This window comes from Sebastes umbrosus, chromosome 3, assembly GCF_015220745.1.
Source record: "Sebastes umbrosus isolate fSebUmb1 chromosome 3, fSebUmb1.pri, whole genome shotgun sequence".
Lineage (NCBI taxonomy): Eukaryota > Metazoa > Chordata > Actinopteri > Perciformes > Sebastidae > Sebastes > Sebastes umbrosus.
Window position 1 is genome coordinate 21,218,719 of NC_051271.1, and position 25,022 is coordinate 21,243,740.

The following is a 25,022-nucleotide window of genomic DNA, read 5'->3' on the forward strand; positions in this document are numbered from 1 at the left end:
TACAGGAGTAATGACAAAGGAAGATGGACTGCTGTCACACTGGACACGAGTGACACCAGGCCAGAGTGTAAAAGTACAAATGATAGCTTAAAACACTTCTTTGATTTATCAAAAAAACTAATTACAGATGATGTATACTTTCCAGAAGTCCTTCTTGTCTGAGTGTTGTGCGGCTGCACTGCTGCCTGCAATGTTGCTGAACAATTTTGGAAAATAATACCTCACTGAAATATCGTCTCATCTCATGAAATTGTATATTTTAAAGAGTAAACTGCAAAGTAAAAAAACACAAAAAGGTGATACACCTTTTTTTTTATCGATCAAAAAGCCGATATGAGGCTAAGTACTAGGCTCTTCTTAACTCTGACTGTGTTAAACATACTTATCTTTGTGGAGCTGTTTATTAAACAAAAAGTATTACAAACAATAACTGTACTGGAATAACTAAGAAGGTGACGAACAACAGAAAATATCGGAGCCTAGCTCACTCTCTTTGTCTCAATCCTGCCGTCCAAGTGCACAGGTAAATAAAGTGAAAACCATACCCTTCTGCCAATAACTGGAAATGAATGATAGTAACCAAAAACATGTGCAGACTAAATAAATAGTAATAAACAATACAGGTTAAATACACATTTTGGCTCCTGCAAAACGTTTCTAGTTTGCGTACTTGGAAGTCTTATTATTCGATAATCACTTTTTTAGGAAAAGAAATAGAGAAAAATACCCAACAGTTTCTGAAACTGATCTATTCAGATGTCTTGTTTTGTCTGTCCAACAGTCCAAAACTCAAAGATATTCAGATTACAGTGAGATAAAACAGAAAAAAGCAGCAAATCCTCACACATTAAGAAGCTGGACCAAGTATTAGGCATTATTGTTTGGAAAAATGACTCAAATGATTGTCAGATTTTCTGTCAACTGACTAATCGTTTCAGCTGTAACATCAACACTTTTCTTTCACAAACTAAAGTTACATGATGCCGACTTGTTTTGTGTCATCTATTGTTGCCCGACTGTTACTGACTGTCTGATCAGATTAATATCCTCCTCTCTCTCTCTCAGCTCCCAGAGTTCTCCTCTGTGTCCCGCTCTGTCCTGAAGCCAGAGCAGCTTGATCAATGGTATTGATGAGAAGATGCTAATAGCAGATGCTAATAGGGCCGGTATGACTAATAGACCGAGGGGGCCATTGATCTGCAGAGTTAGCATCTCGTGCTAAAACAGCTGATTCAACTGCATAGTTGGACTAAAAGTGCCACCCTTGCTCTGCGTGTGTGTGTGTGTGTGTGTGTGTGTGTGTGTGTACACTTGGGTAACAATGCATTCCTACTTTAAGCTATATACGCACAGACATTCAGTATTCAGTAGTGAATTCCCTTATAAACTCACAGTCACTCAGATTTGTCCAACTTTGTCCATCAGAACTAACATTAACCCTCAACCAAACCTCATCTAGTTTTATATTCAATCTTAATGTTGAAATAAAACTGTAGCCTTCAAACAGCTCTTGGAGGGCTACATACATATTGTCCTGAAACTACAAAATGTTTTCAATTCGATATTGATGCCGTTACCCGCCGCTCTCTCTCTCTTGCTTCACCACTCACTTCCCACCTCTGCTCCAAATGACCTACGCTACTCTTACAACAACAGGCTCTAGATAGGGCAATCGCGTCGGCCACCATAGTTCGTCTACACGCTTGGCACACTGAGGCCTCTCCAGGGTGCCAAGCGTGTAGACAAACTATTTCAGTTAGTATGCAATCTCCTACCACGCTGCTAGATACCGTCATATCCTACACACTGCTCCTTTAACAGGAGTCTGAGAGATAAACTCAGTGACAATGTATTATTATTTATAGTGTGTGGCTGGTACTGTTTTCACCTAGTAAGTCTGTGTATGTGTCATCATGGCAAAATGTGGTCCTCGAGACACCTACTGTATCTGGAACTACGACAAAAGTGGTTTTGAGTACTTTACCGGGTGTTTATATGTCTGTCTGTGGACAGATTTTGTCCGACTGCACTTACACTAGGCTCTTTGATGATGATGCGACGGCGGTAGGTGTTTTTGACGCAGGTTTGCCGTGGTGAAACTACAATGTTCTGAAGATGGACTATGAAAAGCGCTGCTTCCCCCTGTGCGGTCTTAAACACCTTTAAATGTTGCAGCCACAAGGAATTGTGGGGCGGCATTATCTCTTTTCCTTTGGTAAAGGATGGTCCCGTGTATCCTATGCCAAAGGAGATAAGAAAGGAAGCATTGAAGCACCTTTCCTCAGCATTTAGAGAATTCAAACAGCTCTTATCATGGCTGCCTCTTTCCGGGTCATTTCACTCCGTTAGGAACCTTCCTAAGCAGACTTTTCGACCACAGCCCTGGTGTGATGCCATGGCAAGATGATCTCTAGTTTACTGTTACTTTTTCTTCGACTCTTGAAGAACTGGTCCAGACAGTCATTCATAAATTCATCTCACATTGTCCCCACACAATGCTCATGTATTCTGACATTGTTACCTGAATTACTTCAAATTCAATACAGTCAAGTTAAAGCTGAAGTAGGCGAGATTGGAGCAAATATGATTCAAAAAAGTTATTTTTCTAAAACGGTCGCTATATCCTGACAGTAGTACATGAAACAGGTAACCTGAAAAAAAATCATGTGCCTCTGTGTCCTCCTGTGTCCTCCGGTGTCCTCTGATGGCCTCCGGTGCTCCTAATGGCATCTGCAAGATTTCACAGACCGGAAGAAAACAAGCAGTAAGAGCTGATCTGAGGTCTGCTGTCCATCTGCTGTCTATGAGAGCCGGCTGTCAATCACTCGCGAACTCCGACCAAACGGTCAAACTAGGCAGCGCTGATCAAATATGAATCAATATTATGTCACGTTAATGCCTTTTTCACGCCAAAAAATGTTTTCAGTATCATCTTGTAGTGTACGGTTTAGCTGTAAAACAATTATAATAACAGATACACCAACGATAGGTCACAAACAATCAATGCCAAGTAGCCTAATAAAAACAAATAAATGCAAAAAAAGGTGAAATGATATGCTACAATTCCTACAGGACTTCTTCACAACTGAAACATATTTCTGAAGGACTTTTCATATTACACTGTTTTATTACATTGTGTAGCCTACTATATCATATTTCTATATTAATGCCGACAATAACTAAGTAGCTTATAATTACTCATGCAGTATAATATTATATATTAGTCGGTGTATGCTGTCATAGTAGCCTACATGGTGTAATATTCTTACATATAGCCTTCTACACTTTGATGACTTTGAAGGGACTAATCCCACCACTGTGTCACTTCACTTGAGACAATATGGCACTATTGTTCATGGGTGGTTTTACTCTAGTAAAGTTATATTTTTATTTCTATTCATATTTTAATTTTTATAAAACTCTAAGTATTATTTTTATTATTGTTGTTGTTGTTGTTGTTGTTGTTGTTTTACTTTTCTCTATTTATCTGTACTTCTTTCTGTTCCTGTGCTGCTGCAACACCTGAATTTCCATTCTGGAGATCAATAAAGGCTTATCTTTTCTTATCTTATTGGACTTTTTGTAAGGGAATATATTTTAAATGTAAAAAGCACCCAAAAATATCAAAACAATTATTTATTTTCCAACTCCTTTTGTAGTATATTAACCCTTTGACCTTCTTTATACATTTAATTAAGAATTTTAAATCATAAGAATTAATAAATCATCCCAAGCAGGGTACTTTTTAATACTTTTTTACTATTTAATGGTACAAATATGACTAAATGTTGTTTAATTGCTCTGGTATAATTCTATTTTTATTTCTATTATGTTTTATACTTCTATTTATTTATTATTTTAATTTTCTCTATTTATCTGTGCTTCTTTCTGTCCCTGTGCTGCTGCAACACCTGAATCTCCTCTCTGGAGATCAATAAAAGCTTATCTTTTCTTTTCTTAATGATGGACTTTTTGTAAGGGAATATATTTAAAACTTAAAAAAGCACCCAAAAATTCTCCAATTCCTTTTGTAGTATATTAACCCCTTGACCTTCTTTATACATTTATTAAGAATTTTATATCATAAGAATTTCATTAATCATCACAAGCAAGGTACTTTTAATACTTTTTACTATTAAATGGTACAAATTTGACTAAATGTTATTTCACTCTCACCTAAGACTGCATCTGTAGACCTCTCTAAAGGACGGATCCTAAATATCTCATCGTACCACATACAGTATTAACTGTAGGGGGCACCAACTCAGCCCATTCCAGTTACATACATCTCAAATTCAGATTTATTTAGGTTGAATGTAATGTCACTTTATAAATACTAGGAGATAAAAAGAGGGGTGTTTTTGAGTTCTGAGGGACTAAAAGGCTCAAACCAAAACTTGATCCTCACTAATTTGCACTATTCAGCCTTATTAAGAAGAGCAGTACAGTTAACACACGTAGGAGGCTCCCAGTCTCAGTCTGGTGTGACTATGTTCATCTGAATGAGCTAAAAAAAAGGCGACAAGACTCCAGTTTGACAACAGAAAGAGGGGAGTTTTATTGATCAGTTCATTCTTTACATGTGTAACTGTTTTTATAGATATACATTCAATAAATCCTTTATGTGGTCTCAAACCGCATCCATAGTCAGCTAAACTTCCTGTGTCCACTCAGAAGATTAGCGTTAATTTATCCTTGAAAAAAACAACTTGTATACATGTACCACAGTTCCTTATGTACCACAGTATTACCTGCGTAGGAATGTCTTTGGGTAGACAGAGGAGGACGGATTTATAGGTGTATTGGCCTTGTTTTCTTTTATTTATTGTTTTAGTTAAAAACCACACATTTCTTGCTATACCTATAGTTCATAAATACAGTATATATTATTACCATTCATCTTGTGCTAAAATCAAAGCTGTGCTGCAGTCAGTTTAAAAAAAAAATCTCAACATCAATAACATACAGGAAAAATGGGCTTGCCTGTATAGATTGTTTACAATATAATGTATACAGTGATTTTACAGTGTTTTTAATGTCTAATATTCTCAAAACTATAGCATTGTATTTTTTATTTTACAGTGCGTGTGTGCAAGTTTACAGTCGCCTATAAAGCGTTTGTGTTGTTTGCGTTGTACTTGTGTATTTGCACTAAAGCCTGGAGAAACAGAGACATTTAAAACAGGAAAAAATTATGACTTATTTTGGACAGAGCCATGTGGTAATGATGTAAACAGCTCTTTTATATACATAGTTACTCAGTCACTCATTGGTTATATAGATGGGTGCCATGGTTACCAAATCACATGTACGATAAAGAACACAATACCACAGAAATCAACACCGATCTCACTGCCGACAAACAACCTGCAGATTCCTCCCGTGCCCCTCAGTATATGTGTCAGTGTCTGCAGGATGTTCTACAGGAGTATGAGGCAAACCATTACAGTAATAAACAGTAATAATCAATTAAAATAATGATCCAAAGAGAACAAAACAAATGAGGAGACAATATATTCTTTTTTTCAGAGTGGACGGGCACACAGAATGTTGAATATATTACATCGATGTGCGGACGGTCCGATCATCGGCCAGACAAACGTTTAGAAGTTCAGTGTCTCTGACATCATCTTCCACCAGTCCATCAGCTCCTCCCGCTCCTCCTCCTTCCTCTCCATCAGAGACTCCAGCTCAAAGTCCACCTGAGACAGAGGGACAGCGACATGGAGACAGATGAGACGTGAAAGATGCAGTACAGTTTTTCTTATTTTTACAGATTCCAATTTGTAATTGTGCCACCAAAGACTGAATTTATTTTTATTTTTCAGACATAACTTATTAATTTACAAGCTAAGACTCCTCCTGGAGGGCTTGAAAGGACAAGGCTGTTCTTATTCTATATTATTTTATTATTATATTATTATTATTATTATTATTACCATATCCCATGAGAAGACAAAAACCATCAGTTTCTATAGTCCCTTTTTACAGCAACCATCTTAACATGTCATTGCACAGAGGTGTACTTAATAAGATGAATTATGGCCCTGTTCCATTTAGGTATGCCAGGACCCTGGTATTGTACATGCTGGCTTACTGGAAAGGCTGTGTTACTAAATACAGCGGGACCATATAAATATATAACCACTGTTATACCATATCAAAACGGCTGCTGTGAAAAGGGCCTATACTTTCCATCTATGTGTAGCTCTCAGCACCAAACCAATTCACTCCCAGGACATGAATCTTTACAACGGGTCACAAATTAGTTTCTTTTTTTGTTTTAAATAAAAAGCTCAGTAATTTCAAATAACCACGGGTCACTGTAGTTTTTTTAGCACTCAAACAGAAGTAAATACTGCATTTGCTAGGGACTATTTTCAACCATGGAATAATACACATTTTGGTGCCCTAGAGCAGGCGTCATCAACTACATACATTATGTCTAAGGGACAAGGGATATATACAGTATATATATTATTAGCCAATATCAGATCAGCGTGAACAGACTCCTAAAGAACATGGGAAAATTAATGATAACTAGATACTTAACTAGAAAGAGTCTCAGGAGGCAGTTCACTGAGGAGTGATGGTTGAAATTAATGCATTCTGATTGGCAAGAAATATCAATCATCTTTAACCAGTTTAGACATTATTATGCATGTTGTATGTTGACATGGAAAACTGCAGCTTTAATGAAGAATGGACTGATAAGTATGCATTGATCTTGCCAACTTTGTGTTGTGTAGGCTACTAGCTAATAATAAGCTGACTGATGGATTTAAAATGTCTTTTGTACCCCTTGAATAGAACGCACATATTTGGGGTTGATATCATTCCTAATAAAATTGTTTCCATCTTGATTGTTTTGGGGGTTGCTTCAATATACATAGAAAAAAATGCTAGATATCCTAAATACCGGAATGCATTTTTTTCCTCCTAACATTTTCCAAATTCCTTAATAAGCCGTATGTGGCCTGCGGGCTGCCAGTTGACGGTCACTACTCTAGAGAGTATTTCCGGCCACAGAACAGAAAAAAAACACAAAGTTGTACCCCAATACAACTATGTGGCTCGTTGATGTGGTTTTAATGAGGTCTCGGAATAAGCTACATAACTCTTTGGCTACGCAGGCAATACTTCTTAGCAGCATGTATTCATTGTTGGTTCGGTCTTTTTATGGGATTTGTTGACAATTAAGCCCTTTTAAATAGGCATCACTTTGTTTTAAACAGTCAACTTTAAACAGTTGCGAACCTTTGAATTAAGGGATCAAATATATTCTGTTCTTTTTGGGTAATTTTCAGTAGATAATCCCTCTCTGGATATAAATTGTTAATAGTAAACCAGTTGGAAATGAGGCATCAAATCCTAACTGGACACTTCTCTGCTAGAGGTGCCTGATTAGAGTGATCAAGCTTAAGTTTCATTTCCAAATATTCCTCAATTCATTATACGGATTTCTTACTCACATGCTTTACTATTAGAATATTTACAATGCATTGATTGAACCAAAAGTGCTATTTCTCTTTTACATTTGAAGTGATCACGGTGAATGTGAGGCAGATTCTGGTTGGTTCAGTTGTCTGTGAGTCTTACCCTGGTTGCAGGGCTGTGGGGAACAGCCACCTTCTTGATGACAGTCAGGTATCCTGGGGCAGAGGCTGCCACTTTGTAGTTTCCTGGAGCCAGGAGGCGCCAGTAGTCTCCATCTTTGGCTGCAAAACACAGATTTTCTCATTAATACACGTATGTAAGCAACAGCTGGATGAGCAGGTGCAAATACATATCAGTGGTTGAAAAAGGTGGTGCAGTACCAGTTTTGTCCACCAGATGACATTACAACATCTTACTAATACATTTCTCACATCACACCTCATGTCAATGGGTGTCAGGATTGTGTGTATTAGAACTGGATGCGGATACCTGTGGTGAGGTCGTGGTCAATGCCCTCCACAGAGACGCTGGCGTTGGAAATGGGGTTTCCCTGGAGGTCGCGTACAAAGCCTTTTACACCACGGTGGACCTACAAACACACACACACACAAAGAGGCATAATTAAAGCTTGGTTCAAGGAAAGAGGGGGGAAACGTCTCGTTGGGGTTGGGTGTAAATGGCATGGTGCTATTTGGAGGCGAATAGAAATGATAGAAGGACATTTTGGATGCTTTACATGACTGTAAAAAATCATGAACCATGGGGATAAAATGCACAAACAGAAAAACGACAACATTGACAACAAGCAATGTTATGTTTGCAAAGGTGGAAGTAATGTTGTCATACGACAACAAAACCTCTACGGTTAGGGTGGATGGTTGTGACTTGGCAAAGTTTGTTGGATGGCAACCAACTTTAAGTAAGCTAAACGTAACCATACCTTGACTATAAAAGTTTACATTATTAACATTTTATTCCCTTGAGATAGAGCATCTTGATTTGACTTTTGAGTCATCGTTTTTTCGAATGGTAATTTAGAGTAACCTCATAGGGATTCATTAAAACCAGATTCAACTAGACAAATAGACACACATAGGATACTGTATATATTCATAGTCCTGGTGGTGCTGCCTGCCTACCTGCTCGATGTAGTTGACCAGTGAGTCGCGATTTTGCTCCCAGTAGGTCTTGAGTGTGTCCTCATTGGGGAACTTGTCACAGCTGAGCTCCAGAGTGATCTCAAAACAGTTGCTGCTGAGGTAGTTGAAATCCTGCATTCCTGTAAAAAACAGGGAGAAAGAGAGTGATACTGACATTAATGAGAGAAAGTGGCAGGAAGTAGAGATGTTGAAGTATGGTAGTATCTAAGTATCCTTCCACTCCTCCTCCCGCCGAGTGAAAATGTCCTCACTGCGGGACTAATAAAGCAATATCTTATCTTATCTTATCTTATTATTATTAAATTGAATTAGGGATGAATCACAGTCAAGCATGAATCATACATTTTATGCATGATCCATGATGATACAGACAAATATAAATGAAAAAATAGCATATTGACAATATGCTATAAGATTTCACAGATCATGTTTTCAGGGGAACTCATATCTTATTAAGAGGAGCCAAATTCCTGGACAGGGATGGAGGGGACATGTAACAAGGGTCCCCAGACAGACTCAAACAGAGGGCGCTGTGATTGCATAATCAGGGTCTTAAACCCACCAGAGCACCCCACATTGTCCCATATATCACATATACAGTAACTCTCAAATATTAATATTAGTATCAGCCTCAACCATATCTAGCCTAGTTTTAACATGTAAGCCCAGGTGTCTCTTTACCTGCACAACACCAAACCACATATATTAATGTGTCTTACCTCCTGGCACGCTGTACCAGGCCCCTCCGTTAGTGATGCCATCCTTGAAGCTGGAGTCGTCGTCGTTCTTACGGCAGGGGGGTCGGTTAGGGTCGGACATGACTGGGTTGTACATGGAGTAGGCCTTCGCCAGAGACTTGAACATCACATCATCTGGACTGGAACTGTACTCATGAGTAGAGCCTTAGAGGGGGAGCGAGAAGGGAAGGGATGTTTAGACAGCGGCTGTGATAAAGTATAAATTAATGAATGACCTGCTGCATCTGCAACACATTAAATTTGTGCCCACGCAAACACATGTTGTGTACTTTTAGTAATAATGCACAGGAAGCAGTAGGAGAAAACATTTTCCATCTGATTTAAATTAGTTACGGCATTCTGAAGAAAAACTATTAAAATGTTTGTTGTTTCATTTATAGGTCAAATATCAGTGGAAACATTCTCATATAGAACAAGGGAACGTTTTATATATAATTTAACAACCCAAACAGAAAAAAAACCAAGGGTGTGTTTGAGATTGTGTGTGAGTTTATGTACCAGTGCGGGTCTCATCATATGGGTAGTTGGCCACCACGTCTCCTCCATGCAGGTTGGCTGAGAGGACGAAGGGGATATCCATGATCCAGTGGATCACTGCCTTGGTCTCTGGAGCCAGCTGCAGAGGCAAAAACACACACATTACAAATACAGTACTCAAAATACATAGTCTAAGAGGCAATATTACCACGCCCAAACTACACGCCAGATGCCTTATAAAGCTATAAAAGATAAGTCTAGTGATATTCTATATTTTTCTCATTGATCCTACTGATAAGTAAAGCCTGATCTAGTTTATTCCTCTGTTCCATAGAGAGCTCCATCGTTGCAAAAAACTATTAAAACACATCCTCCACTGTAGCACTGGGTGTCATGTCCCTTCATTATGATGAACATGGGCTCTGTAGTTTGTTTTAAACCTGCAATAACTGATTCTATTTGGCCACTTGGGGGCAGCAGAAACAGGGCATATCCAGTATATTGCTTATTTACACATCCAGCAGATACAGCAGCATTAACATTCATTTTGGGTCGTATTTCTGTCCAACTGGCGGATGTTAATCCAATATTCGCTCTCTTTTAGCTCCGCTTTTGGTCTCTACCAACTCCTGAGTGAAATATCTGTGTTACATCCATGCATCCATATCCCGTATCTAAGTTATGTTTTTCTTGTTTCCAGTTTTCAGTTGTTATTTCCTGTTTTATTTTGGTATACTAACCTTTGTCTCTCGTTTCAGACACTTCTTGTGTGTGGAATTTCAGACGCAACCATAGATTATGACCGTTTTAAATCAATCTCACATACACCATTCTGCTGCAATAAATACTCACTAGAGAACTGAATGTTTTAGTTTTTTAGCCCTGCTTGAGTAACGTTTTCTACAGAGGCCAGATGTTTTTAGTTGTTGTTTTAAAATAAATTAAATTATACTTCATATATTTGTGACACATTTTTAAAGATTTTAGTGTTGTGATAGTATATTTACCTAACATTTTATCTTTGGTTATTTGACGCAGATATGAAGCTTTTTTTGCTTATGATGTGTTTTCTATTGCGCATGTAATGGTTTGGGTGTCAGGCAAGGTTATAATTTGGACAGTTTTTTATTGAATTGGGTGGGTTTTAAGTTGTGATTGGGCTGGAAACTGTCAATCCGATCTGGCAACGCTGAAGGATTTACATGGTCAGTAGGAACTAATGGGTTTAGGGCTGAGTGCCACTGATAGGGCAGACAAGTCGGAAAGTATTGAGTGAGGCGTTGTTGTTTTGGTCCTTTCATGTTTTGGTCTTTCCCAACCTCGTCCTTTAAACACTTATACTGTCTGTTTGCGTACCTTGGTGTTTTCATCCACGGCCTTCTTCATGTTCTGCAGCAGATGGTTGTTGGCTCCACCCTCTCGCTCGTTGACGTAGATGATGCGATCCAGATCGGGGAAGTTACGGTTCAGATCCACCCCCTGTGCGTTACTGCGACCCACAAACCAGTCCTTGATCTCTCCAGGCTGAGCAGGAAACAGGAGAGGATGTTCAGACATACTGTGTAAACTGCATATCAGTGAAGAGAAGCGAGACAGTGTCTGGAGCTTTAATAATTACTATTCCTGCTGTGTATATGTGATTTAAAGCCAAGAGTTGTGGTTACTAAGTCGATGTTTGCTGTCTTGTAAACTTAATCCGTCTGGTGCTAAATCCTCGGATCAGGTTTGTGTACACGCAGCAGGGTGTTTTTGTCGTGCTGTGTCATCACCTGTGAAGCGGCCTTCTCGAAGCCGTCTGGGTTCATGGAGGGCATGAAGTGGATACGGGTGTTGTGGACGAGATCGATGATTGTCTCGTTGCCTTGCTGGTACTGGTTGCACAGGTACTGAGCCAGGTTGATGAGCAGCTCTCTGCCCACGGCCTCGTTGCCGTGCATGTTGGCGATGTACTTAAACTCAGGCTCACCTGCAGGGAAGAGAAAGACTCTTGTTGTGTTACTGCGACACAGACGGACATTTTGTATTCTACCTTCATCCGTACAGCGTCTTCACGGCTCAGAGCGAGAGGCTGAACTGAAAACCAATCACACTTCACACAACTGGGCCACGTAATCACAAAGAGGAATATCACAATAACGTCACCATCTTTGTAAGAAGAAGCCATTTTTAGTCAGTAATCATGGAAACAAACATTTATCTCTTTTGAACCACAAGAAGGTCACTGATGAAACATTTGTTAGGGAGGTTTACCCTGGACACACACACACACACACACAATCACACACACACCATTAGACACCAGCAGTGACAAACACACTGACTCATCAGCTGAAAGGTTAAACACAATTGAATGTTGCAGTCCAGAACTCCATTTGGACAATAATGGCCCGAGAGACAGTGGCTTATTGAGTGACGCTGTCACACATTGTTCTGCCTGAATCCTGCTGGAGTGACAGGTCTGGGGTCAGATCCGACTACATCACAGAGAGTTGCACTAAAGAACATTATGTTACAAAATTGGGGAAATTAGGGACAAACAAACCTCATGCTGTTTGTAGTTTTTGTAATTTGAAAGTCACCTTTCATGCTGTCACTGCCCCCAAAAAAAGCACTAATATTTCAGCACTAAAACAGCATTTAAAATTCATAGAAGCACAATGGTTTTCAGACATTTGACATGTGAAAAGTGAATTAGAAAAGCTGTTTCACATTTGATACACATGTGAAATGTGTGGGGTTATCCTCAAGTAAAATGTGTTGGGGTTTTTTCAACCAGGACTGCAACCAACAATTACTTTCATTATTGATTAATGTGAAGATTATTTTTGCGATAAATCTTTTAGTCTAAAAATGTCACAAAATGCACCAAGATGACATCTTCAATGTCCAACCAATTCAGATTGATTCCCTATAAGCCTCACTACGCAATTCTGTCTGCCACCGCATACGACTTATGGATCGTATAGAGAACTACATACAGCGTTGGAGGCGACTCCCGTTCATTCCTATGAAAGTTGCTCAGTGACGCATGAAGCCAAAATGGCCCGACTGCCCAGTGATAAAGTACCCGGATCTTCCGCATCCATTGGGCTCCTTGAGCAGGCGTTGTAGCGTTTCCTTTAACCCCGCCTCCCAGCCCTTGGTCTGGGGCTCATTCACATGAACGGAGGAAGGGAAATAACTCTGGATTCAGCTATTAGTGCATTTTACAACTTTTAATACCTAATTATTTAAATAAGGTTTATTCAAGTGTTCACTTCAAAAAAATGATCCACTGAGTTACAGACGTCTCTTTCCCAATGTAAATCTATGGGAAAAAGTATTTTTGGGCCCAGTGGCATCACGTGACGGACACAGACGTTGTAGTACCACCGTTTGGCCACAATGAGAGTTTGCTTCAAAGCCCGGCGCTCTTCCTGGGGACTTGGTACGATCTCCCTTGGGGAAAAAGGCTTGATTTATGAAATGCGTCCACCATTGCGCAACCAAAACAAGAATAGGACAACGCTATTTTCCCCTAGTAGCTATCCAATGTCAATGTAAGGTCTTTACGGTTACTATCTCCAGCAGCGGAAAAGCTGGTCGGTGGAACAACAGAAGCACTGTAGAGAACAAAATGCAGTGTGTTGTTGGTAGTTGCTAGGCTCTGAGGAAAACGGAAAGCGACCTGGTTGTCTTTGCAACTGTAATACCACTTGAAAACACTAGGGAGGCTTTAGCCACTACTGTATGTTGATCTTTGCCTAGTGACACTTTGACAGCTGACTAACACTTAACTGAATCAAGTTACTAACTGCTGTAATCACCAGTATCATTAAATTTGTTGTCCAATACTGTTTTCACAGTTGCACAACTGTTTCCAGTAAAAACATCAAGGGGCCTCAACTTTTATGTGCTGTTATGTCTGTTCAGCTCGCTGCGTAACTTTGCACCTACATGCATAGTGAAAGCAGATGAGATATAAAACAGACCACATTTGAGAAGCTGGACATTATCTGGCTTTCGTTTCTTGATAAATGACTTAAACAACTAAATGATATCAGAATTGTTGTCGATTAACCAACTTATCATTTCCCTTATGCTGATGATTTCTCAACGTGTTTGATTAAAACTGCGTTTCCTAGATTAACTGATGTTTGTTTACCATGTCAGTGTACGGCCTTGAAAACTGGTTTTATATCTGAGAGCTATTTATATCAGCATGCTGTGTTTTAATGACCACGGCTCTAACCATCTGTTTAATATACTAATAATCTGTACCTAGTCTTCTCTGAGTCTCTTCATGCAAGCAAATACAAACACATACACAATAGCATGAGAGAAGGGCTACTAAGGTGCTATATAATGCCCTTTAACAAAATGACAAAGAGCATGACAAAGTATGAGCTACGGTGTACTGTGAACACACTCTTGATTAACTATAAAACAGGGATTAGTGGCTTTCTGTGGCTGTACGAGAATAAAGGAACTTCTCCGATCGCTGAGGAATAAAAAATAAAATGTCTTTTGTTCAGATCAGTTATGAAATGTAGCCCGAGAGCGGCAGATGGCGAGGGGTGTGTGAGTGTGTGTTTGAAGCCAAACTGCAGCAGGGGTCCAGTTTTTATTGAGGGCCTTTTTGTGTGTGTTTTTATTGTTTTTTTACTCTGATTTGGCCAATTATCCGGGATTCTTTTTCTCCTATTTCAACTTTTCACGTCATTAAATTGAATTTGTTGCCTATGTAAAAATAATCCTTTCAACATGCGTGTACATGTGTGTCAATATTTTTCACATTTGCATCTTTTTGATCCATTTCAGTGTATTTCTTTGAGTGTTTGATGTATCCCAGTGGCTACACACACACACACATGCATACACCGCCCTGCACACATCTGGTAGTCAGGTTATTTTTAAACACTCGAATCTGGTTCCTCTCGGAGTTGCTGCTAATGATTTCAAGACTACAATTAACTCTTTCTGTTCTGACATTGGTGAATGGTTTTACAGGCCTGACAGAGCTGTCAAACACATGCACTCACACGTTCATACACACACGCACACACTTTGAAGTCGGACTCTGCCAACATGAGTTACTATGATTCAAGCTATTACACAGATGCTCAGTATCTGGAGACCTTTCTTTCCTCCCAAAACATGTAGGTAATGATGAATTTACAATGAGGAGGGTTAATGATATTTCACTGCATAAATCGTTTTGTATTAATATCACTAGTTATAATTTTTACTAGCTCACGCTTATGTAACAGCTCTTTTTACACACATTTTTGACCAGAGGGTGCACTTTTGCACAAAGGCGACGAGCATGATGCGTCACTGCGTGGGTGGAAAACATCAAAATGTTGTTTCCCCTCTGGAGCCGAATGTGTCTTCTTCTATCTTTTTTTTTCTAAATTCATTCCTTTTCTTTTCCATCAAACTCTCTGTACCTCGCTGAGCTTTTATTGTCTTGCAGCGGGCAACAGAACCACTTAGTTAGGTGTAGGAAAAAAGCATAGTTGGGCTTAAAATAAGTATAAACTAAGATACTTAAATACTACAATATGTACAGAAACATGAAACATAAGTACGGAAAACACGTCACAAACGTCACTAACGTAACGTAACTTTGCCTTGCCGACTGAGCTGAATTAGGTACAGGACAACAGCAGCATACAAAGGCAGAAAAGGGGTAGTTTGCACACTAATTATTGCAAACTCCCAAAATTTTAAAGCGGGCCTATTATGCTTATTTTCAGTTGCATAGCCCAGTCTGCTCTGATTGGTCAGCTGGGCTGGGCTTTGTAACTTTACAGATCTTTTACATCACAAAAGCATAATAGGTCCCCTTTAAGAATGCAGCATTTCAACATTCAAGGATCTCCCTCCAGGCAAATACAGTATGTGAGCAAAAACGTGGGTGTTATTTTGCGCCATGTGTTCTCCAAATTGTAGGTGGAGCTGTCATTTGTATTGCAACTAACTATTAATCTGTTCATTGTTCAGAAAATTGTGAAACACCGCTGTTGACAGTTTTCCTAGAGATGAAGTCTTGTTTTGTCCAACCAACAGTCCAAAACCCAAATTATATTTAGTTTACAATAATATAAAACAGAAAAAAGGTGGTAAATCTTTACACTGCAGAAACTGGAGAACGATTTCTGTTTGATGTTTATTTAAATGTTTAGTCAATTATCAAAACAGTTAGTAATATTTTTTTGTCAATCAACTGAATTACTTGCACTTTTACATTTCTGCAAGCTTGTTTCCTTGGTTTTTATACATTTTACATGTGAAAACATATGAGAGAGATCATCTCAAATATCCCTAATCGGTGGAGATCTCCTGAATGTGTGTAAAAGTCTGAACTCCTCACTTAAACTCCAGGTGATTTTATCTCTCCACAGGTCGATGCAACACATCTGAGGCTGACTAAACCCACTGCATCATCTTACGCTTTGTCAGGAATTACCAAGAGTGTCTGGCAGGTGATCGATACGGTCTCCTAGGTGACCGTGTAATAATGAGTGCAGCTGCAACGTCATTAGGGAAGCACCACATTAGAGAGCTCTCAGTCGTCGTGGCAACCCTGACACGGGCAGGTGCTTAGGGAGACAAATCAAGTCGGGGGTTGAGTAAACACACTCTCACTCTGCGTCTGTCTGCCTGTCTCGTGTACACACACACACACACAGATAGAATAATGCTGAAATACTGGGTCATATAATAGCTGACACATGTTCATGGAGCCAAAGTCCCAAACCTTCTCCTACAGCTCGTCGCTTCAACCAGATTTCTCTCAGTTTTCAATTTTATTTTCAACAACAAAATACACCGAACACCTGCTGCGTTGTCAACTAATTCTTATTTTCATTATCAATTCAGCTGCAGATTATTTTCTCGATTAATTAATTAATTGTTTGGTGTATTAAATAGTTCACTGTAATGTCAGAAAATAGTGATGCCTTTAAACGTCAGTCCAAAACCCAGAGATATTTAGCTGACAAAAAAATCAATTGATTTTCAAAATAGTTGCTCACTAATTTTCTGTGAATCAACTAATGCAGCCCGGTCGCACGAAAAAAAAGGCGTGTGAATGGCATGATAACGGGCAAGGCAAAAGCATAAAATAAGAACGCTGTTATTGCTTTTGGTGTGTCATTTGTACACCATGTAGTCTGTACTGACTGCAATGTAAACGCATCCACGTACACTCAAAGCTAGTGACGTAGAATAAAAAGTGAGATAGATCACTTATGTTGGACGGGTTGGGACACAGGACTTTCAACCAGGAGACCAATGTTCGAGACCGGTGTTTTGTTTTGTAAGCTACTTAAGCTTGTAAGTGACGTTTATGACGTGTTTCCCGTACTTATGTTACGTTGTTTCCGAACTTATTGTACTTAGTTTACGTACTTATTTTAAGCCCATATGACATTTTTCCTAAATCTAAGTTAGTGGTTTTATTGCCCCCTGCTTGTACTGCACCTTCAAACACGTGTGTAATATTCACGCCTCGGCGAGGCAAAACGTGACACTGACACGCTATCCTCTGGTGGACAGGCGGGTCTGTTACCCGCTTTGGCCTGATATCACCAACACAGTCTCACAGCAGTTCATGAAATAGTCACGAAATTGTATCTATTTGATTCGTGTGCATAGACACAAATTTCCCTTTTTGGTCGTGACTTTCAAAAACATATTTTTGGTTTGTTAACCTACGAATGTCCAGCAACACGTGAGGCATGTGTCAATCTCCGCTCCAGTCTTTTCAAAATAAAACCACTTGGTAAGGTTGAGGAATAGATCGACTTGGTTAGATTTAGGCAACCCAGCTTCATAGTTAGGTTTAGGAAAAGATTGCGTTTTAGGTTTAAATAATACTTTGAGCCTTAAATGATACCTTAGCTTAAGTACGCAAGTTACGTGACAAATAAATCAACTTTGACTTCTGGTTTCACACGGGCTATGAACGCCGGTCTCCTGGGCAAAAGTCCTGTGTTTTTAGACTCACCCATCCACCCAGACCTCCTCCCTACGCATCGCTTGCAGCTCTCTATACTTACTGGTTCACAATGACATGGATTACAAACAAATTGATTTCATGCTGACTATTACGAAAAACATTTGAAATTTGTGTATGTACATGAATTAATACATTCAATTTTGTGACTATTTCACAAACTGCTGTGCGACTGGGCTGGATATCGAGTTGACTAATGTCTTAATCCATTAATTGTATCAGCTCTAATATTTATAACTGTGATATCCATATCCTACATTAATGTGTATCTACTGGTGTAAGATAATAACATTTGAACACCTCTTCATTTTAGCCAAGAGAAAAAACAATGATCGTTTTGTTAGCATTCACCCACAACATCAGTTTTTAGAAAATCGAGAGAATAAAAGGAATGTTGGAAAGAGAAAGAAAATGGAAATATGTGCAGGAAATAGCAAGAAACAGACAGGAGCCTTTGGCGGCAGAAGAAGCAAAGCAACATGAAAAAGAAGAAGAGGAAGAAGAGTGGTAGTCAGAGCAGAGTGAAGGCAGAGAAGAGGAGGAGGATGCATGTCGGTGTCTGATGTATAATATATGACTTCTGGCTGATGCTTTGGCCTTTCTCTCATCTTCTTTCCGTTTCTGCCTCTCCCTTATTCCCTCTACATGCTTTTGCCCATCCCTCTTCTTCTCCCTCATCACCCTTACACTCCTGTTACCTTTCCCGTTTTCTCAATCATCATTCCTTTCTTATTTATCTCTGTTTTTTCGTCGGCTTGCCCTTCCTCTCAGCTGTTTTTGCCATCTTTGCTTGAGGAGGCTCCTCACAGCTAGACTGTCCAAACAATGCTCTGGGTTTATGCTCTAATCTCCTCCATTGTAATGTGTTTTAAATCCATTTCTGTTTCGCTTTATATTCAATGTGTCATTCGATACAACCATACAGTATCCAGCAGTGTGTCTGAGCATCTGTGTGCGTGTTCACTGGGGATTACATACTTCCTCTGTCGTCTGATAAAACAGTCCATATGAGATGGTCTGCAGCATATTGGATGCAGCAATGCCTCATACTGACATGATTCTTTTTTTTTTCACCTTCAGACAAAGCCAAACCCATTACAAGATAGGGTTTCTCCTCATACTAGAAGCCTCCTAAATAGTTCCAGACATGAGAGTCAAATGAGTTTCGCCAGCTCTTGTACACTCAAATATGACCCAGCTGCAAGAAGTAAACACCTCCTTCTAATGAGAAAACATGTTTAGTGGTGGAAGAAGAAGAATTAAGATCTTTATCACACTATAAAACTACTCCATTAAACATGAAAGACCCACATCCAAAATCGTACTTAAGTAAACGTAGCCTATATAGACTGGGACTTGATACGGATTGACAGCTGCCTCCGTTGAATAAACAGCCAATAGGAACGCTCTCTCTCTCAAATGACCTGTGATTGGTCAAAGTCTTCCGTCACAGGCTAGATTTTTTTAAGCCTGAAAACAGAGCCATGAGGAGGTGCAGAAGTCTAGTTTTTTCTCAGAACACTTGAATTACAATATGCTGAAAGGTTATTATGGATTTTTTTCTACAAACTAGAGATTTTTTTTATTGAAAATAGTTGCCTGCTGCAGATAGAAACAACATGATGAGAGCAGTGAGAGTGGACCTAAACAGTAGGCTATTTGCGGGCCGTAAAAACCAAAATAATGAGTCTAAAGACGCTATGACGCACTGTAGAGCAGAGGGGAACTGCAGTACACGTGTCCCCTTTCCAACCCGATTTCAAAGGAAGGCGTATAAATAGCACAACATTACACGGGCATTACCTTTGTGATGAGGACGCATTTTAGGCTATTCGTGTGTCATTTGTACAAATACGGTACGGTATCGTCTGCAGTTAGTTTGAGGCAACAAAATCACTCACTTAGGTTTAAGCAATAAAAACCCCTTAGGTTTAGGAAAAACGTCATGGTTTGGCTTAAAATAAGTACGTAAACTAAGTAAAATATGTACAGAAACAATGCAACATAACTACGGAAAACACGTCACTAAAAAACATGTGACAAACGTCACTAACGTAATCTACAAAACAAAACACCGGTCTCGAACACCGGTCTCCTGGTTGAAAGTCGTATGGTAAAAGTTGTGTGTTTGTTGGACCCATCCACCTACACACCCGTCCACCATAAGTAATCTTTCTCCCTTTTCATTCTACGTCACTGGCTCTGAGCGTAGCATATTTATGTGGAGCGTTTCCATTGCAGTACAGACGGCGTACAATGACACGCCATGCCTTGCATATTATTGGGTCATTTTCAGATTTTCGTGTGAACAGGCTGCCCTTTTGACATACAAGTAGCCATGTGATCCATTGCTAATATAAAAATAATGATTATATATTATAGATTATTTAAAGTGTAACTTCACCCCCAGGTCTGAGCCTAACTCCAGCCACTAAGAGGTTGAGGGGGGAAAGGGTAATGCAGGAGTTGCTCAGTGATATCTGTGTGACCTCTGATTAGAAGGCGTTATTATTATTTATTTTTTTACATAAATATCATGACATAAGATAAGTCCCGAGCGGTCGAGATGATAGATGGCGTGTTGAGCCATTTTCAACCCATGAAATGATATATATTTATAAATTTGGTAAGAAATGTCCATATTAACACCTGCATTGATGTGGTTCATCACAGTACAGTCGTATCATTTAGTTTACAGCTCAAAAAACACGTGTAAGTGTGCAGTACCTCTTTAAGAACAGTACTTGAGTTACTTTCGCATCACTGCCTGTGTTCCTACACTGCATGTACTGTATATTAATATGTAACCAGTGTGTCTACACACTCTAGGCTATAGGCACTTCCTGTGCCGCAGTGGAGCCTATGACAGATGGCTGCTCTACTGACAGACGCATGAGCTTAGGACCGTCGTCCTCCGGTAGCCGGCCAGCCAGCCAACCAGCCAACCACGAGCTGCCAGTCAGCTCAGTGCACTAAGCCGATCTGTTGCCCCGGCAACTGCTATTTCGGCTCCACCTTAGAGTTTCAACACACTGCGGGGTCAGATAAAATATTATTTAAAGGGGAAGCTTAAAAATGTTTCCGGTGTTTGCAGATTTCACACACACACGTTTATCTTTTCTACCACTGACTCTGAAACCGTCATCTTTTTAGCCTGTCAGTCTCTGAAGCTCTCCAACTCTGTTCCTTCTTGCTCTGGATGTTTTGCTCAGCAGAGGTGGAAGGGAGAGGGGAGGAGAGGGGAGGAGAGGGGAGGAGAAGGGAGGAGAGGGGAGGAGAGGGGGAGCTGCCCCTGTTGGTGAAGCAGCAGCTTGGAAACTCATCTGGTAGTAATAAGGTCTCCACATCGCTACTGTGACTCATGCGTGCGCACGCCCACCAGACTATTACGGGCTTATTTAGTACGTACATACGGTCATTAGACTCTGTGACCATGCACGCAGCTAAACACACACAACCTGTGGTGCGCCGTGACGACCACACAACTACACCCAGAGAAGAAAATACACCTTTACACAAAAAGACATATAGTTAAACACCACAAACTGGACTGTAAACCATATATACAGTAATTACAGGCAATGTGTTTTTTCTTTTTCTTTTGAGGGCTCTGTTTCAGGGTTACTTGGATGAAATTAAGCACTTCCTGCTGTATGTAACACCTAAATCTACTGTTTAGAGTTGGACAGGAACCACTGACCCATACCCAGACGTTCATTAAGGCTAAATGTACTACAGACTAATCCATTCATGTTGCATTATTGCTCTTGGTTCCAACGCAGTGTCCTCTGACTATCAGGAGTACAAAGTGTACCTTTTGTAACACTTTGTAGGACAAGTTTTTTTGGGCGGTGCACTGAAATTTTATTTTGTTTTGGATTGAGAGGTTAAAAAATGGTCAATTTAGTTTTTTACTAGCAACGTCGAAATATATTTATAAAATCAGACTTTGTCAGGGATTGAACAATAAAGTCCTGGACTAATGCCACCACTGACCCCAGTGTTTTCACAGTCTAATAACTAGGCTGTCATCGACCACAGAAATCCTTAGTCGACTAACACTCCTGCAGTTTTGTCAACTAATCGATTAGTTGATTTAATCGACGGATCTGGAAAAACTGAGTTTCTCCCCAAAACACTGCTTTAAATCTTGTGTTTACCAGAGATGTGCTCATACGTTTCTTGGGAATAAGTCATTCAGCAAGACAAAAGCATAAAAAACGAATAAACGACTAAAGAAATCTTAGTCGACTAAGACCAAAACAACCGATTAGTCGACTAATCGACTGAGAGGTGGTAGCCATAAAGGATATGCTTTTTAAAATTTGCACTAATACAGTATCCGTTCCAAATGTGCTTGATCAGAACGGGCCGAATGCTTGGCCTATGTCCAGGGGCAGACTTTACCCCCAACTAAAAGGGTCCCAAACAGCTATAGATGTATTCTGATGTTTAGATATGAAAAATATTGAATTATGTTACTATTCTAACTCATTGTACCCCGAAATAACTTACAAAAGAACACCAAAGCACTTAATAATATGCAGCTTAACTGTATGCTACTTACTGTGTACTTCTACTTCAGAGGAAAACACTGTAGTATTACAATTACCCGACAGAGAAATGTTACGGTTACGTTGCAGATTCAGATTTGACTCACAAAATATAACAATTAATATATCTTTTAATACTGACCGGGGACTTTAGAGATGTGTTATCTACTCCTGCTGTTTTATGGCCAATATTCTGAAGTCATCATATGAATTTCAAGGTGATGTTGCACTTAAGTGATAATGCATAGACATATTGGCTACACTTTATGTGGATTTGTCCTCTATTCAGGCATGACTTTAGAAAAAGAAGAAGGTGCGTTGCATCTAAAAACAGCAGTGGTGCTTTGCGGTTGCTGTGACTGGTGTTAGTGTGTAAACTGCCCTTCAAACCACTATTAACTAACATTTGCTCACGTCTTCCCCTCTATGGTTTCTTCCAGTCCTACCAGTATAGATAGATAGATAGATAGATAGATAGATAGATAGATAGATAGATAGATAGATAGTAACTTTATTGATCCCGAGGGAAATTCAAGTTTCCAGCATCACAGTTCCATAGTGCAAATATATGTAAGCATATATGTGCATATGTTAGTAAAAAGGCAGTAAAAAAGTTAATAGTGCAAAGTACAAAGTACAAAACAATATACCAGATATAAAAATACAAGGAGATGAGGAAAACGGTTAAAACTGAATATAGTGCAGGGTAACAACTGTGATACACGACTATTCAAAAAAGTGAATTTAGTGCAGAAGAGACTGTTAAAAATGAGTATAGTGCATTATTATCTGTCCTGCAGTGTGATGGAGATGATGGGAAGTCATGACATATCAGGTCTAACTGAGGAACATAATAACTGTTCCAACCCTATCAGGACTTCATTTAATATTCAGTCACAGACTTCTCCTCCCTCTTTAAATGAACTATTTTCTCTCATATCATGCAGCCAAGACTACATCTGCTTTTGATTGGAAGGGATGTTATAGTTAAAAAAAAAAATGAGCCATTCATTCATTCATCCATGGGATGTTTTTTTTCTCAGCATCACGACTCAGGATAAGCACGAATAGAGATCTTTATCAACCAGCAAAATGGCGGCTTTGCATGGCTGATCCCACAAATCTCTCATCTCTAGATTCCTCTGAAGTGATGCAGCAGCAGCAGCAGCAGCAGCAGGCCTCATGCGCGCTCACCGCTTCTGCACGCACGCGACACACGACACACCTGCGCTCCTCCTATAGCCTACCTATGATCTCCTCTATTTATTTATTTTTTATTTGACCTTTATTTAACCAGGTAAAATCAATTGAGAACCAATTCTCATTTACAATGATGACCTGGCCAAGAGGCAGTAGCACAGTCCACACATACACAGTCTATATCAAATACTGATGATCTATTCTATATCATATACTGATGATCTCCTCTATATCATATACTGATGATCTCCTCTATATCATATACTGATCATCTCCTATATACTGATGATCTATTCTATACTGATGATCTCCTCTATATCATATACTGATCATCTCCTTTATATCATATACTGATGATCTCCTTTATGTCATATACTGATGATCTCCTTTATATCATATACTGATGATCTCCTCTATATCATATACTGATGATCTCCTTTATATCATATACTGATGATCTCCTTTATGTCATATACTGATGATCTATTCTTTATCATATACTGATGATCTATTCTATATCATATATCTCCTCTATATTGATGATCTCCTCTATATATGATCTCCTCTATACTGATGATCTCATCTGGTCATTTCAGCTCACATCAAGTCCTTTCTGAATACACATTATTAATACAAATAAGAGGCTGCTATATGCGCAGTGATGTGTTTGTGTATCTCAGCCTGTGGTGATGGTGGGTTATCCTACAGTGAAGGGCCTAAGTGATTGCACATTCACCGCATTATTATGAAGCAGCACACTTTTTTTTATTATCTATTGATGCATAAAAGCAGACTGACCAGGCTCGTGCGTCCCCGGGTTGTCGGACATCTCGAGCACCAGCAGCTCGCGGCCCTCGAAGCTCTCCCCGATGGTGTAGATGCGGCTGATGGTCTGACACTGCAGCCACACGGACACCAGCGCCTTCCGCAGCTCATCGTAGCGGTGGTACTCGAAGGAGATCTCACCAGCACCCTCGGTACCGGTACCGGTACCGGCTGCTGCTGCTGCTGCTGCTCCTCCACCGACCAGGGAGACCACCACGGCCCCGAGGAAAACGACCCAAGTGAACTGTTTCATCTCCTCGACGTGTCCTCTTTTTGTCTGTCTGTGTGTCTTCCTGCCTGCGGCTTGGTCCCAAGCCTTATCTCTGTGCTGCAGCCTCGCTGAAGGCTATAAATATCTCTCTCTCCTTCTGCTGCTGCTCTTCTCTCTCTCTCTCTCTCTCTGTGTGTGTCTGTGGTGTGATGCTGCTGCTGCTGCTCTTCTACCTGAGCTCTACTGACTCCCTCCACTGTCAAGCCACCACTCAAGGTGTACACATCCGGTCACAATTTTTCAAAATAAAGACTTTTCGTCCTCCCTGAGGTGAGCAGCAGAAGGTGTATTTGTAGGTATTTTTGTATTCTTAAAGGGACTATTTGTAACTTTCAGAAA

The 25,022-nt window shown here is 39.8% G+C and overlaps 1 protein-coding gene across 1 annotated transcript; it reads right to left on the minus strand.

The window, feature by feature from the left end:
* Nucleotides 1–4,533: 4,533 nt before the first annotated feature.
* cpe (carboxypeptidase E) lies at nt 4,534–24,851 on the minus strand. The gene is made up of 9 exons (XM_037765146.1): nt 24,386–24,851; nt 11,602–11,798; nt 11,189–11,356; nt 9,854–9,971; nt 9,317–9,499; nt 8,577–8,716; nt 7,927–8,026; nt 7,600–7,718; nt 4,534–5,702 (listed from the first exon to the last, which is right to left on the minus strand). The coding sequence occupies exons 1-9, from the start codon at nt 24,663–24,665 to the stop codon at nt 5,604–5,606; spliced, it is 1,404 nt and encodes a 467-aa protein (XP_037621074.1). The 5' UTR covers nt 24,666–24,851; the 3' UTR covers nt 4,534–5,603.
* Between the last annotated feature and the right edge of the window lie 171 nt (nt 24,852–25,022).